At 35.6% G+C, this 16,702-nt stretch overlaps 1 protein-coding gene across 1 annotated transcript in view; it reads right to left on the minus strand.

Moving 5' to 3' along the window:
* Positions 1-3,366: 3,366 nt before the first annotated feature.
* The window catches only part of LOC117794004, a 109,104-nt gene continuing 95,768 nt past the window's right edge, over positions 3,367-16,702 (minus strand). The window contains exons 3-5 of the mRNA XM_034634466.1: positions 14,990-15,250; positions 13,948-14,920; positions 3,367-5,028 (exon numbers count right to left, since the gene is read on the minus strand). Of these exons, the coding sequence (XP_034490357.1) occupies positions 3,449-5,028; positions 13,948-14,920; positions 14,990-15,250 (2,814 nt within the window). The 3' untranslated portion in view covers positions 3,367-3,448. The remainder of the gene's footprint in view (positions 5,029-13,947; positions 14,921-14,989; positions 15,251-16,702) is intronic.

Below are 16,702 nucleotides of genomic sequence, written 5' to 3' on the forward strand. Positions count from 1 at the left end.
TTTTCAATTTTTTTGTGATTACACTTACTGGTTTAACAATTTGTTGTCAAAGGACAAAAATGGTTTGATTTTGAATAAATTTTGAAACCTATCAGGTGATGCAAGCACTCATAGTTTCCAGCCAGAGAGAAAAAAATGAAATATTTGTAGCTTAAATTTTGTTTTGTCAAGCAAATAAAGACAATCGCGGATATCATAGCAAATTTTAGAAATTGTGTTGAGTTGGTTTGCAATAGAGACCTGCATGAATATATTCATTTTTAAAATAATAGTGAATAGCCATTTACAGTTCTTAAATTTTAATGTGCCCTGTTCTCATTGTATAAATATTCATATATATTCATCAGACTGGGTACACCCTTTAGTATATTCACATTTTGTGAATTTAATTTTCGAATACTCTGTATAATCAATGGATGATACGATATATAAGCAATATGTGTAAAAAAAATCAATTTTTTGGAGGTCATCGTGAGGTGGTCTATTTTGGTAAATCGGTCAAAAGCTCAAGAAATCCGACATTACTGTGATTTAATCCCAAAGGTTGGTTATTTAAAAAATAAATATTAGTTTTCTTAGTAAGCCCTAACCGCTTTCTTTCCAAAACTATATCAACTGTTAAGATCGGTGAAAAAACATTGGACTTACAGATTTTTTAAGAATACCAAAATTGGTAAAAATCCGTTACATTAGAGACGGGCACGTTCTTTTGAAATGTGTGTAATGTATGAAGAAGGCACGGTAATTTAGCCAAATGTTTAAATTAATTTTTAAGGTTGATTAATTTAATAATGTGGTTCTAAAAATGTTGTGAAATGGCCTGGCACTATAGTAGGTGCAAGTACCGGTCATAAAATTGGGGAATATTCATTGCTTTAATATTACAAAAATTGTGTTTAATTAAAAAAAAATTTTTAAATTAATAAAAAACTACATTCATTGAACAGTGAGTAAGTGTACATCCAAAACGTTGTAGTCATATTTAATTGTACAACTTTCAGTGAGAATGAGTACACACCTACTAGAAACGTCACAAATACAGTAGTCACTCGCATTCATATAAAATAAATACAGCAAAATATGTACAGCATTTTAGAGTGCATGTCTCATATGTCGTTTTGAATGTATTCATACAGGTCTCTAGCTTGCAACCCCATTGCTAAAAATTCTTATGTCATAGACAATGTAATTGTTTCATTTTTCGGTCATTTGACTCCAAAAAAACAACGAATACAGCTCCTTGGGGACGTAGATTTTTGTTTAACACCTGTTTATACTTAATCGGAATGATTAGCTCGTCGTTATGGATCTATCAGCTTGCCATAAATATGTTTTAGTGTTGGTCAATCAATAAAAAACCAAAATTTTATCACACATTTATAGTCAATGTACACTGAGGCCGGTAAGCAAAAAGACTTAGTTTATGGCGAAAGTCGTTTACACTAATGAAAAGGCCGATATTTTGATGTCTAATTGTCAAATAGTAAATTGCTCATTACTAAATTTATTATAAATTGTACATAAAGTTTGTATTTAAATGTATATAACGGATCCATCATGTATGTCCGACGACTAGTTGAATGCATAATTGAATTAATGAGGAATTGACGGTTTACAAAAATATTTCAAATATTAACTGGTCTTTTTTTGTGAAGGTAAATCGATTTTTCATCAATTTTTAGACAGGGCTTCCAACTTTTGTCAAAAAATCGTCGTTAATGACGCCGTTAAAGGCTCGTCTAAAAGCCTTTATATTTGAACCTAACTGTCCAATTTTTGTATGGTAATGGCCTACTTAAGAGCTCTATACCGGCTCTTTTTCGTTACGGCGTCATACCGGTCTCAGTGTAAAAAGACTATTAGGCTTTTGAAATACTTTAACTCCATCTACAGATATCATGAGTGTATGTGTGTGTGTGTTTGTGTTTATATACCTACTGTTACGGAGTTATTCTTTGTGACATACACAAAAAATGTAGCCCTAAATTAGGTTTTTTTTTAAATTTTTTTTTATATTATTTTTGCTTTACTTTATTTGTTTTTATCTTTACTTGTCTATATCGTTTATTGGTTATTGTTATTTTTATATGTATGATAACTCATAAATAAGAATAAGAACAAATTGTATCTAGTGTTTTTTTTCTCTTTTCACTTTTGATCACCTACAAACACAATAATGTCAATCAAATAAAAGCTAAGTAAGCGGCTACTAAATTTTATTTCTTAGTTTAAGTTTATATCTGTATTGGGAATAGTTTTAAACCAATCCGAAACGCTATGATTACGCAAGCTATTCAAGCAATATGCAATTGATAACTTTGTGTTTGTGCGCTAACATTATCAATAAACGAACATTGCTTAAAATCGGTTTGCGTGTTTTTCGCTTAATTGTTACAAGCTTTATAAATAGCAGCGATTTTTTTGTTTATAAACACTATGAAACAAAATGGCTTTTTTTGTAAGCTTCACCAAAACTACTTTTTTTATATGTACATGTATGTTGCCAAGATCACAAAAAATCCTCTAAAAATTGTTCTATGGTAAAGCTTCTTTTTTTCAATTTAAAAATTATAATTTTTTTGTTTTTGTTTTTTTTTATTTTAGAGGTGTGATTGCATTTTTCATTATTTTACGGTCATGAATCGATATTAAAAAGCTTTACATTTTCTAAGAGCTAATGAATTTATTTTCATATTTTCATTCAAACAACAACAGGTTTACAGCTACCTTTTTTTTGAATTATGAAAATTATAATTTTCTCTGTGCGACCAAATGGCCCAAAAAAAGGTATAATGTATGTATAATGAATGTATGTAACAGGCAGAAAGAGGCGTGGCAGACCCCATAAAGTATACGTTTTTTGATTAGTATTAACAGCCGCCCGTCTGTTTGAGAGCTAGAGACTTCAAATTTAGTATGTAGGTTCCTGGATACCGTACACAGATCAAGTTAGTTTTTTTATTTTTGGATCGGACCACTTTATCATATAGCTGGCAAAGTAAGTAGGAGTTGACGAAAAAAATGTATCAGAGCGTCTGGTGAACGTGGCCAATGAGTCCACCTCTAAAATATGGTGCTTCTAGCTCTTACCATCTCTGAGATCTACTTGTAGGTGTTCACACGGACCGACTGACTCGACTATATCGATTCGGCTGATTTTGCTGATCGAGAATATATATACTTTATGTGGTCTGCGACACTATCCTCTGCCTGTTCCTTTTCACAAACTCAATACACCCACCCAGGGTGTAAAAGTGGTTTTGGTAAAGGTAACAATTCTAGTGTAATCAATTTCGTTCACTTTTTAGTTGATATGTTTTTGTCCGCAGCTCAATTTATTTCTTTATTAAATCGTGCATCATAAAATTTCGTTTTGGTTAAAAAAGGTTTTTATTATTCCTCTGCATTAATTTGCGGTTGTTATTGTTGTTCAAATGGATAAAGCGACTTAAGGCATCGGAAAGTAATTCTGCTCATAATCTTTGTGTCGTTCAGCAAGCAGTTTGTGAGAGTTGACGCTGTCCAGGCGTCGATCCGTGATTGCAACGAATGGTAGACGCTGCTTCCGACTGAATGAAGATGACGAGGAGCCACCAATGCCATCCAAAACGCGATGATACACAAACGAATTGAGTGGCGATGATGGTGGCGCTGTCGTGCTGTTCACATCACCATCATCGGTAGCATAGCTTTCTAATGCAACATTCCTGTTTCTTTGCTTTGCTCTCCCGGCAACATTTGCCACAAACTGTGCGCTACGACTGCGCGGTGGCGTGCCTACAAAGCTGCTTTTGATCGCCGGATACAGAGGCAATTTAAAGAGTGCAGGCTTTGGTGTAGAGCGCAGCGCTGCAGCCGTCTCGGTTGCAAGCTCTTTTTGCCAATAGCTGTCGGCGCCTGCTAGATGCTCCACTTGCTTATCCTCATCTGGTAACTGATTGAGAAGACTTGTTGAATTGTTGAACAGCGTTGGTGGCGTTATTGTTGAATTGCTGCCACTGCGTTGTCGGGAAAAGAGATCTTCGTAACTTTGCTGATAGCGATGTCGGTCCTGTTTCACATATTCATCATCCAGACGTATGGGCTGCAGCTGTAAGTTGCTCCAGACGTCAACGGGTTGTGTTGGTATCGGTGTGGGTGTTGGTGGCGATAATGTGCCCTCGAGAAGATTGAGTAGCTGCTTGTTACGACGATTGTACTTCTTGATGTATGGTGGCAAATTCGCCTCTTCGCCGTGATCTTGTTGGGCTTCCTCTAACTCCGCAGCTGTTTCGTAATCCTCTTCTGTATCATAATCGGGATACAGCTCTGAGTGAGATTCACGATAGTGTTCGTCATAGACCTGAAATTGTACGCGTGCCAAATGCGGCCATTTGGCATAATATCGCTCCAGTTGCTCCAAATCGGTAATCTGATGGCCTAAATGCTGATTTGGCGGTGGCAGAGGCGCTGGTGGCGTTGATGGCGGTACCGACAGCTTTCCAGTTACTGCCTTGCGCTGGTATTGATTTGGTTCACGTTGACGTATATGCTTATGATGATGATGCTTTAGATGATGGAGATGTTTTGCTTGCTGCTGCTCATTGGTTTTGACACCATTACGCAACACTGGACTGATGCGTCGATACCAAATTCCATTGTCAGTGGCAATTAGACGCTCCATTTCGGAATGATGAACGTCCGGCTGATACTGCTGCTGCCGTTCCTCCTGATTATCATAGTAGTTGACTTGACCCTCATAGAATGGCTTTGTTGTGACGCGTTGTGGTCGAACGCCCAGGGCAAAAATTGGCGCTGCATGGGTGTGTATCTGCTCATGCCCTGGATCCTGATCCCATTCTCGCTCTCTCTCGCGGTGCTCGTGCTCCAGATCCTTGCGCAACTTAAGCGCATACTTTGAAGTCAACGTGGGGTTATGCTTCAGGTAATTCTTGTAGCGTTTCTTGTGGGTCTTGTGTCCATTGCGACGATTGTTGCGCCTTAAAGCCTTAAAGCGCTCAAATGCTGAAGGCGAACTTGTGACAGCATCTGCAATAGAGATGGAGAATAGCAATAGTAGAATGAGTTTCAATTGAAATTGTGAGTCTCAACACGATGCGCTCGCTCGGAAGTAATAGATTTTTATGAGGCCCTGGGACAACAAATCGCCATATTTACGGACAGTTGTTGCTGTTCTTGTTGTTCTGTGACCCTCTTCTAAGACCACAAAATCCGTCGCCCATAAGGCCACAATTCATTTCATTTGATTGTGCATAAAAGTGCGGCAACATCGCCATATGAAACGTGGTCAAGTCAAGCTAGAGAGAGGTTGGTTTCATAATTTTTCTCTTTTGTTTTACGCAAACGCTCTGACGTTTTTTTTTAAAGGTAAGTTCCACCTAACAGACAATTACCAATCTATGAAATAAAGCTCGATATTGATTTAAGACCCATGGTTGCTTGGACAATTCTTCATAGAATTCATCGTAGATTACGTTTTTCATTAATGCTTTGTCGCGAAAAAGTTAACCCACTCTAATATACATATCCCACCAAAAAAAACCTCTACACGAGGAAAAAGTTTAGTAACGAAAGCAATTTCTAGCCCCAAAATTTCTGATATCCAATTATGTGGCGAACAAAATTCAGTTCAATCTAAAAATATTAAATAAAAATATAAATTAATAAAAAAAAATTGACATTGTGCACTGTGCGCAAAAAGGGTGAGCTTATTTGTACATAAAAATTACTTTTTGCGCAGTGCCGAATGCCAATTTTCGCTTTTTTTTTTTTATTAATTTATATTTTTATTTAATATTTTGAGATTAAACTGAATTTTGTTCGTCAAAAAATTGGATATCAGAAATTTTGGGGCTAGAAATTGCTTTCGTCAAAATGTAAAATGTTACCCGGGTACTTTAGAAAAGAAGTTTAAAGGTATGCCTAAAAGCCCTTAAACACACCTTTCCAATGTTATATAGAACATACCTGTTGAGGTTTCAATTTTAGCGGGATTTAGCGTTTTCCCGCTATACTAGCGGTTTTTTCTAAAAGTCGTTGAACAAACATATCCAAATTTTCGATATGGAATAAATCCCCATCATTACATCCAAGCTTTTTTAAGCGCTTTGATACAAACAGACAAACAAACAAACTGACTTTTCATTTCATTTTGAGAAGTCCACTGAAAATTTCAATTTTTTTTATCTTTTGAGCCAGTTATCGGATTTGGGTGATCGAGGTATCAATCGACGCGTATTTCTAATTACAATTAAAAAAAAATAAAAACCAAACGGCCCCAACAGCCCCATTAGCTGCAATCATTGAAATTTTTCCTCTCCCACTTACGCCCCCTTATCTCATGAACCAGGTGAGTTAGAAGTAGTTTTGATATGCCATTTTGTAAGTAAGGACTACACCATTCGATCGGTACATAACTCGATCTGATCAAACTTTCCAAATTAGCTGTATATATTGCTAGTTGCCTTTCGCACCCTTCATGCTGCTTTCGTCACTAGCGCGTTCTGCCGTCCGCAGTGATAAACATTTCATTTTATTTTTATTATTTATTTAAGTTATTTCAAAATAAAAGTCGTTATTATATTTAAAACTCAATTGATATTTTTTTTAGGATGTACTAAAACACTTTTGTTTCTTATTATTTACGAAATTTAAATATTGCGTTGTTTTATCGGTACTGGAACCTGAGCCAAAATGACAAAAGTGAAATAGAACTTTTAATGAAATAATTTTTTTCGGAATGTAACGCTTAAGGGACCACAATACAATTAAACACAATACTAGTAGCACTGAAATAAATAAATAAAATCCATATATAATAATTGTAAAACCATATTAATGGTTAATATAAAGCATAAACAGCGAATTATTTATAAAAGAAAATTTAAATTTAATTGTTTTTTTATGAATCAGCATTAATAATAAAGGTTATTAACACTAATGGAGTAGCCAATAACTTATCGAACATCCCTCAAATCACAGAAAGCTACACACGCACACAAGTACACACTTATATTATCTGCGACTGGCTTATGATGCGGCCAAGCACAGGACCTCAGGCAGTCTGGGCACGTACCAGGGACGCCTCCTCCGCTACAACAATTGCAGTGTTCATTTTTTATTTTTCATGATGATGGTATGGGCGGGTATGGGTGGAGACTACGCAATCCTCGAGTCTCGCTCCATTTGGACGGCTGGCTCAGGACCAAGCTATACAATATTTGCAGTTTTGTTGGCTTTATTGCTCTAGGCCGAGAAAAGGAAAACTCCGAACAAAACTGTTATAATAAAATGTTGGCCCATGGGACTTGAAGCTCATTCCATTTGATATCTGCCCGAATTTGCATAAGTTCTGTAAGGCCTATAAACTAATTAAGTCCACATGCGAGCAACCAGTGGCGAATATACGTAAATACATACATTTGCACTGACATTAAAGACCCAGCAGATCTGAAATTCCCTGTTCTTCATTTTCCCTTACGTTTACTTGATGTTGTTGTCTTTTTTTGACGTTTCATTGTCAACTGGCCGCTGCTTTTTCGAAACATAAAATTGGAATCAATTGGTACATTATTGTTAAGCAAAATATGTCAACTCCCGTGGCTCAATGGTTAGAGTCGCCAAGTGTGGCAGACAAGCAGAACTTTTAAGTTCGGGTGCCCCGATTCGAACACCACTAGAGCAGGCATAAATAAAACAAAAATTTAATACAATATATATTAAAAAATAAAAATTCTATTAAAAAAAACCAAAAATAACTCAAAATGAACAACAATACGTTTTAATTAGTTACTATTTTAGTTTAGTGCCTGGGGATTTTTCGGCAGAGTTCCACGAGGAGTCACCAACGTTTTTTGTAAGGGAAACGTTAAGAAATGTAAAGGGAAGCTTCCTCATTCCTCGTTCCTAGGAACTACCAATTTTCAATTCCACAATCATTTTCATACAAACGGATCGATGTTTCCTCAATGACCAGGGAATGTTCCTCAATTTTCCTCAATATTTCTTTGAGGTCCAGTTCTGCTGGGGAGATTTTCGCTTTTCAAATGTGGTTTGAAATTGTGTGCACCACCCGGGGCGTCTGCATTCAATTGGGGATTGCCTAACATATTTTCAATTTACGGTTCCCATTCAAAGACCAGCACCAGCTTAGTGCACTGCAGTCATGTCCAACTAACCGAATCAAAAACAAAAATTATAAACGGAAACCAAGTCAAACTTTGTGATGGAGATTGTTGGCACTCGACCGCAGCTACTGATCTAAAGTGGTTACCAATGCCACATAATAGGATGAAATAATTCCACTTTGCGGATTCTCGGCCATCAATTACCGGCTTTTGGAATGCAACATTCTACATATTATTGTACCATAGGATTTTTTTGAGAGTTTAACGTGAATGTATGACATTTGATTATTGACCAATCGTTTCTATGGCAGCTATATGATATAGTGATCCGATCCAAAAAAAAAAAGCAAACTTGATCTGCGCCCGGTATCCAGGAGCCTACATACCAAATTTGAAGTCTCTAGCTCTTATAGTCGGACGGACGGTCATGGCCAAGAACGGTCAAGGATAAAGATCAGATAAAAAAAAAAAAAACACAATAATATAACATTTAAAAAAAATACAATTATAATTACAAAAAAAATATTTTCTTAGAAAATACTTTTAATGCAATTGAAAAAACAAATATAAATTAATTTGAATATTACAAATAAAAATTGTTAGACTAGTATTAATACTTTTCATATGTCCTTAATATTAGCATAAGTTTATCAATCCCACAAAAAAAACCTCTACACGAGGTAAAGTCTAGTGACAAAGCAATTTCTAGCCCCAAAATTTCTGATACCCAATTTTGTGATGAACAAAATTAAGTTTAATATAAAAAATTTTAAATAAAAATATAAATTAATAAACAAACAACTAAAATTGGCATTGTGCACAGTGCACTGTGCGCAAAAAGGCTGAGCTTCTTTGTACATAAAAAGTACTTTTTGAGCAGTAAAATAAAATACAATTATAATTAAAACAAGTGCGAAAGGTTATAGTCGAGATCCCGACTATAGGATACCCGTTACTTAACTTAAATATGTATAAAAGTATTTTTTTAAGATTTTTTTTTTTAAGAAAAAAGGATTTTGTTATTATTAATTTTTGTTATTTTATATTGCCTGAATCCAGTTGAGAATTCTTAGGCACAAGAATGACAGAAAAGTTTGTTTGGCATATTGTGTTGCTGTTGTTACTTAGTTGTCGATTCAAAAAATTTTAAATTAGCAACTTCTTCAGGCTTATAATTTTGCTAATTGTCAATCCCCTTGGTTAGCGACCTCTCTATATGGTAACCGGTGACTTGACACGCTCAACAAAATACTACACTTGCATAAATGCAAGTAGTATGCTCAATATGATTCGATAGATGCCAGTTCCATCATCATTGAAGATTCATCGGTACCATTTGGGTTGAGTCGAGTAGCGATTCAAGCCGAATGTCATATTTGCGTCGTCAGAAACCAGTTGAGAATTATTTGATGCATTTTTGTTAAGTCTAATAATATTAAAACTATTGCATACTCTAAGGAGCTAATTTTGCTTCAAGAGCTTCGGCACGTTAATACTGCTGTTCTACTTGTCCGATCTTGCTGCGATTTTATAGGATAATAGATAATAGCAACTTGCAACTCTAATACCCACAAAAACGTATTATCTTAAATACTGTGGGTGTGGTGGTTTTTCGCGATTTGCGAGGGCGAAGGGGGGCGTGGCTTAAATTTGAAACAAACTTGACCTTCGTGGTGTGTAGAGAAATCTGCGAGCCAAATTTGTTTGTTCTATCTCTTTTAGACTCTGAGATCCTTTTGTTTAAAGAAATTACTTTGAAAACATTAAATCGCCATAGCTGCCGTTCTACTTGTCCGATCTTGATGCAATTCAGTGGGATATTAGATAATACTAATAGATAACGTTTCGCTATTTGCGGGGGCGGAGGGGCGCGTAGCTTCAATTTGAAACAAACTTGATCTGCGTGGGGTATATAGAAGTCTGTGAGTGAAAGTTTGGTATCTCTATCTCTTATAGTCTCTGAGATCCTTTTGTTCATACGGACGGACAGACGGACAGACACACATGGCTGTATCGACTCGGCTATTGATGCTGATCAAGAATATGTATACTTTATAGTGTCGGAGATGCCTCCTTCTCCCTGTTACATACATTCCAACGAACACAATATACCCTTTTACTTATTTTTTAAGTAACGGGTATAAAAAGGATGTATTCTTAGAAAATACTTTTAATGCAATTAAAGACAAATATAAATTAATTTGAATATTACAAATAATAATTGTTAGACTAGTATTAATACTTTTTATATGTCCTTAATATTAGCATAAGTTTATCAATCCCACAAAGCAACACGAGGTAAAGTCTAGTGACGAAAGCAATTTCCAGCCCCAAAATTTCTGAGATCCAATTTTGTGACGACCAAAATTCAGTTTAATATATATCTCATAGTCCAGGTGCTTCGTGCTGCTTTCATTACAAGCGCGAACTGCCGTCCGCAGTGATTTGTATAAAGTATCTTACTGAATAATGTGTCTAGCGCCATAAAATAAAAGTAACAATACTGTGGGGTTAGGAATTTATGCCTACTGCCTGTTACATACATTAACCCAAGTATATTATACCCTTTATTAAAAAATTACACTAGGAAACAAATTTGAACTTTTTGGCTATTACAAGAACCAAACCCACTTTTTTTGATAGAGATTGGGCCCCAAACGACGAAAAACCATTCTTTTTTTTCTATGATGAGATTTTTCTTTTAGAATTATTTGAAATTTGGATTTTTTTAATACTATTTTTTAGAGGTGCGCTCATATTTGTCGTCATTACTCGAGAATACCAAAACCGATTTTCAAAAGTTTTACTTTTTCTGAAAACTTATGAATAAATCTATAATTCATTAATACAAAGTTAAAACCAGTAGTTTAAGAGAAATACATTTTTGAATCAAGAAAATTATGGTTTTTTGCTTAGCTATTTTTCAGCTTTTTTTACTTAAAAATTCGAGGAAATTTCGAAAAAAATGTATTACATTTTCTTTTCTATTTTATTTGCATTGCATTAATTACACGTCGTTTAAGATATGATTCATTAAAATCTTGAAGAAACAGCGATATAATATTATTTTGTGTCTAGGCATGTTTTTGTCGATTTTGATGACTTCCTTGTGGAGCTTGTGAACTCTTAGTATGAAAATATCAATTTGTAGTTATTTCTTATCTTCACTAATTTTGGTTCAAGACTATGCACTATATCATATATCTACCATAGGACCGATCGGTCTAATATTAAGTTATATTATGAAAAACAAAATTTTTCGAGATATTTTAACGAAACTGACTGAATATGCATATAAGTAGGTCTTATGCATCCTTACCGAAGTTGGTTCAAATCGGTCCACTATATCATATAGCTGCCATAGGGCCGATCAGTAGAAAATCAAGTTTAAGTATGAAAAACTTTTTTGTTTTTTGAGATATCTCAATCAATCTCATAAATTGGGTATCTTTTATTGCCTGTTACATCCTAACCAAATTTGGTATAAATCGGACCACTATATTATATAGCTACCATAGGAACGATCGATGCGAACGCTCGATAAGCAACCATTAGTATGAAAAACTTTTTAATTTTTTAAGTAATCTGTACCAAACTTACAAATAGTAAACCTCGTATCATCTTATACAACCTGTCAAAATTTGGTTGGAATCGGACCACTATAACGTATAGATGCCATGGGACCAATCAGTTCAAAATCAACATTTGAGTGAAACTTGTTTTTTTTGTTTATATGCTAATAACTTAGCCGTCTCTCCATAAATGTTAATGAATCAAATATCAAACGACGCGTAACTAATGCACCTATGTAAATAAGACATGGCAATTATATGATATATTGGTCCGATTTCAAACATCAGATTAGTTAACATAACTCAAAAAACAAAAAAGTTTTTCAAACCAAAGGCTGATTCTGAATCGATCCCTCCTATGGCAGCTTTATGAAATATTAATCCGATTTAAATTAAATATGCTCACAATGTGAAAGACAACAACAGATTGATATTCGGTGAAATTGGTTAAGGTATCTCAAAATATACAAAAAAATTGTATACTAAAGGTAATGCTGCTACACAAGGAAGTCATAAAAATCGAAAAAAGCATCCATACAGATAAAATAATATTACAGATTGAAATTCTGAAAGATTGGTTAAGGTATCTCAAAAAATACAAAAAATGTTCATACTAAAGATCGTGCTGCTCCACAAGGAAGTCATAAAATCGAAAAAACATCCATACAGATAATATATTATATATCGGCGTTTCGCCATAGGTTTTTATTAATCATATCTTAAACAACGCCTAATAAATGCAGCTATGTAAATAAAATAGAAAAGAAAAATTTTAAAGTAAATTAAGCTGAAAAAATCCAATTTTGTGACGAACAAAATTCAGTTTAATTTAAAAATTTTAAATAAAAATATAAATTAATAAAAAAAAAGCGAAAATTGGCATTGTGCACTGTGAGCAAAAAGGGTGAGCTTCTTTGTACATAAAAATTGCTTTTTGCGCAGTGCCGCATATATTTATATTAACAGAAATCGTTAGAGCCGTTTTGTCAGAAATCGCCAAAATGTAAGCTTAAAAACATTATATCACCTTTGATATGTTACCTGAGTACTTTAGAAAAAAAGTTTAAAGGTACGCATAAGAGCCCTCAAACACACCTTTCCAATGATATTTAGAACATTTCTGTAGCTTCTATGGTTTGGGAAACTGTTCAATTTTAGCGGGACTTAGCGTTTTCCCGCTAAACTAGCGGTTTTTTTTAAAAGTCGTAGAACAAACATTTCTAGTTTGTCGAAATGGAATAGATCCCCATCATTACATCTGACTTTTTATTTCATTTTGAGATGACCACTAAAAATTTAAAATTTAGTTATCCTTTGAACCAGTTGTCGGATTTGGGTCATCGAGGTATCAATCGACGCGTATTTTTAATAAGAATTTTTAAGAAATATAATTTTACCAAAAAGCCCCAACGGCTATATAAGCTGCGGTCATATAAATTTTTCCCCTCCCACTTACACACCCGTATCTCATGACCCAGTTGAATTAGAAAAAGTTTTAGTACGCCATTTTGTAAGTTAGGACTAAACCTTTCGATCGGTATGTAACTCTATCTGCTTAGCTGTATATACTGTAAGTCGCCTTTCGCACCCTTCGTAATGCTTTCGTCACTAACGCGAACTGCCGTCCGCAGTGATATGTGGGCGCACCTCTAAAAAAAGGAACGAAAAAAAGCCAGATTTTTAAAAAATTCTAAAAAAAACTCACCGTAAAAAGAAAAAAAATGTTTTGGTTCTTATATTTTTTTGGCTGTTGCCTAGTGTTATTAAAGGACGCAGTCCAACTCATGTTCATGCTAAATTTCAAGCCTCTAGCGTTATAGATATTTAGACTTTATGTAAATATATTACACGAAGAAATTCGAAATTTTACATTAGTCTAACTGATCGTCCCTTTGGGAAGTTCAAGCTAGCAAACACTACAAAGATTTGGGAGTTCACGAGCTTGTACAGTGAGTATCTATTCGCTCTGATAAGTAGTTTTGAGCCTCAGTTCTGATCATATAAAAATATTTGTTGTACTCATTTCTATCATATCTTGATTGTTTACTTGAAACAAGATTCTTTGCCTTTAAACTAAAATTATTGTTTAAGAATTGTTTGCACATTTTTAATAAGTTGTACTTATGTCAAGAATGAATTTAAAGAATGGTCATTCCCACTTAATTTTAGTTTGGCTTTTTTTTTACTACATATTTTCACTTTGTTAAATTTTTTTTTACTCACGATACGCAAATACTGGAATAACTTACCCAAACGATAGCCCAACGCAGTATCCGATTCCAGTTTCAGCATCTGGTCTTCCGTGTAATCTTCGGCGTTTAGGGAACGAGTGTCATGCTGTTGTTGTTGTTGTTTCTTGGTTTCATTTATTGCAACACCGAAATAGTTGCTCAAGTAATTGGCGTGGGATTTGATGGGACTGGGACTGTCTTCGGAACTCCTCAAATTCTGAATGCCATCGTAGTAATGCAGCTCACCCACGTCGCTGGCGTTTACTTCCAAATCTGGGCTGGCAGTGTTAGTTTCCTTGTATTGCGGTTCGTCGTTATGGGCTTGAATACGACCTATGTCGTACTTGTCGTTGTCATTGGATCTACCTCCCACAACCCATGCCAGCTTATTACCGTTGCCATGTCGCTTTTTCTTGCGTCCTATAGGCAACGAAAGATCCTGGTAACTTGAGCTTCTTGCGGTTGTTGTTGCAGCAACATTAGTGAATTCTGTTGTTGTTGTTACTGCGCTGCTTGATGACGTTGTAGTGTTGTTCTTGGAAGTGGTTGCTGATTCATCACTGTCGATTGTGGACTTAATGTCTTCCTCCAATACTTCATCATTGCCAAAATTGTCCGCAATATCGCCGATTGCCATAATGTCCTCCTCGCCATTCACAGCCTTAGATGCTTGCAACGTTGATTGGACCAACGCTTTATTCAATTTTCGTTCATTTAATATTTCAACAGAATCAAACAGCTGCTCTTGCTGTTCCTGCTGCTGCTCTGTCTCCTGTTCTCGTTGGCGATGTCGTTGTCGTTGTTGTTGTCTTTGTTGTGTGCCTTCTCCATCCCTTTCGGTTTGTTCACGCCCTTGGTCTCCCATCTGCTCGCTTGGACTGTTGGCATTTGCATGCTGCTGTTGCTCCTTTTGTTTCTGTTGATTTTCCTGTTCGTCCAAGTTCTTAAATTTTTGATACGCAAAACTTTTGCTGCTAAAGTACATGTTCGACTTCTCGTCCTCTAGATTGCCCTCATTCGCGTCTTCCACGTCTGCAGCTTCGTTCTCGTCCCCATGTACGGACTCTTCGCTGCTGTCTCTGCCACTGTTGATGTTGTTGTCGTCAGTGCCGTAAGTGGAATTTGTAGCTGAAGCTGTATGTCCTTCATTGGCAGCTTTCTTCGGCAGCGAGCTCTTTTTATTGTTTTTTAATTTGTAATTGTAGTGGCTGTTACTGTGTATATTGTTTTTGTTGTTATGGTATTTTTTCTTGGCTGCCTTACCATCTATGGCTAGATAAACAGTAAAATTTCTTGAAATGGGCCTTTGAGATTCAAGTATCTGCAAGAAAACAAGCAAATACAAGAGCATAAAAAACAAAAAAACACATTCCCATCGCATTCCCAGTCTCAATTCCATTCCTATTCCGCATCTTATCTCGAAATGCAGCAGTTACAAAAATGCTGCATAGTTAAGTATATACGAGGGCGGGCTGATAAGTAATCGGTCTACTGGATCGTTTAAAAAACCCCGGACTGACAATGAAAAAAAACATATTTTTTTTTTCCAAAAATCAAGTTTAATATACGTACACTTAGTCCAACAATCTTTCAATATTTCGATGCCCTTTTTGTAATGGTCGAAAGAAAGTCCCTCAAAATAGGCTTCAGTTTTCCATTCAACTTCTTCATTGGAGTAAAAGTTTTATCCCTGGAGCAATATTTTCAAGTTTGAAAACAGGTAGTAGTCACTGGGGGCCAGATCTGGGGAATATGGAGGATGATGAAGCCATTCCCAGCTCAATTCTTTTATTTTTTCCATCGTTAAAGCGGCTTTGTGAGATGGTGCATTGTCTTGATGAAAAGGGGATTTTTTCCTTTGCCATACTCGGGCAATTCTTCTTGATTTCGTCATTCACACGATCAAGCAATGCTAAGTAATATTCTTTGTTGCATTTTTCACACTTTTAAAGATAGTTGATGTGTATTATACAATGTCCATCCCAAAATAAACTGGCAAAAACCTTACCAGCCCATCGACTTGCTTTCACACGTTTTGAACGGCTTTCACCGGCCTCTCGTCACTTAGCTGATGACCGATTAAGCTCCGTTATGTAGAATGGATCCAAGTCTCATCCATGGTGATTTCATTATTATGTAATGGTGAAATTGCACCAGCGACCTATAAGATTTATTGTACCCCCTTCTGAGCTTATAGCTCTTCTCCTGTACGTATTCCAGGATTTTGATAGGGTTGAGGTCTGCTATGTCCCCCAACTGGATGACATGTTTCCCTAGGATACTTCGTCTGTGTCTAGCCAGTGCTGCGCATTCTGCAATGACATGTATTGAGGATTCCTCTTCGGTGTCACAGTATATATATATATCGATATATATATATAGATATATCGACGCAAAAGTTCGCTTGGATTGCGGATATACATGTTCAAACAGGACGTGGAATCGGCAACTCGTTTTTTCTTTTGTGCAATATCTAGAAAATGCGGCACCCATTTTACATTGAGCTTTTTCATATGCAAATGGTCATTCAAAATCGAAACCGCCGACCCAGTTGATATGCCCATGGTCTCAGCAATTTCACGCACTATGACTCTTCGATCAGTCAACACGATTTGACGAACTTGTCTGATGATCTCTGGGATAATAACCAGAACGTTTCGAGTCTTTGGTTGGAATCCCAATCGCAAATGGTTGATATTTTTTCCCATCAAAAAACAGTGTTTTATCAAAACACGAAATTCTGCTTTTTCCATTTAAAAAAAAAAATCAAAAA

This window comes from Drosophila innubila, chromosome X (assembly GCF_004354385.1).
Source record: "Drosophila innubila isolate TH190305 chromosome X, UK_Dinn_1.0, whole genome shotgun sequence".
NCBI classification, from domain to species: domain Eukaryota; kingdom Metazoa; phylum Arthropoda; class Insecta; order Diptera; family Drosophilidae; genus Drosophila; species Drosophila innubila.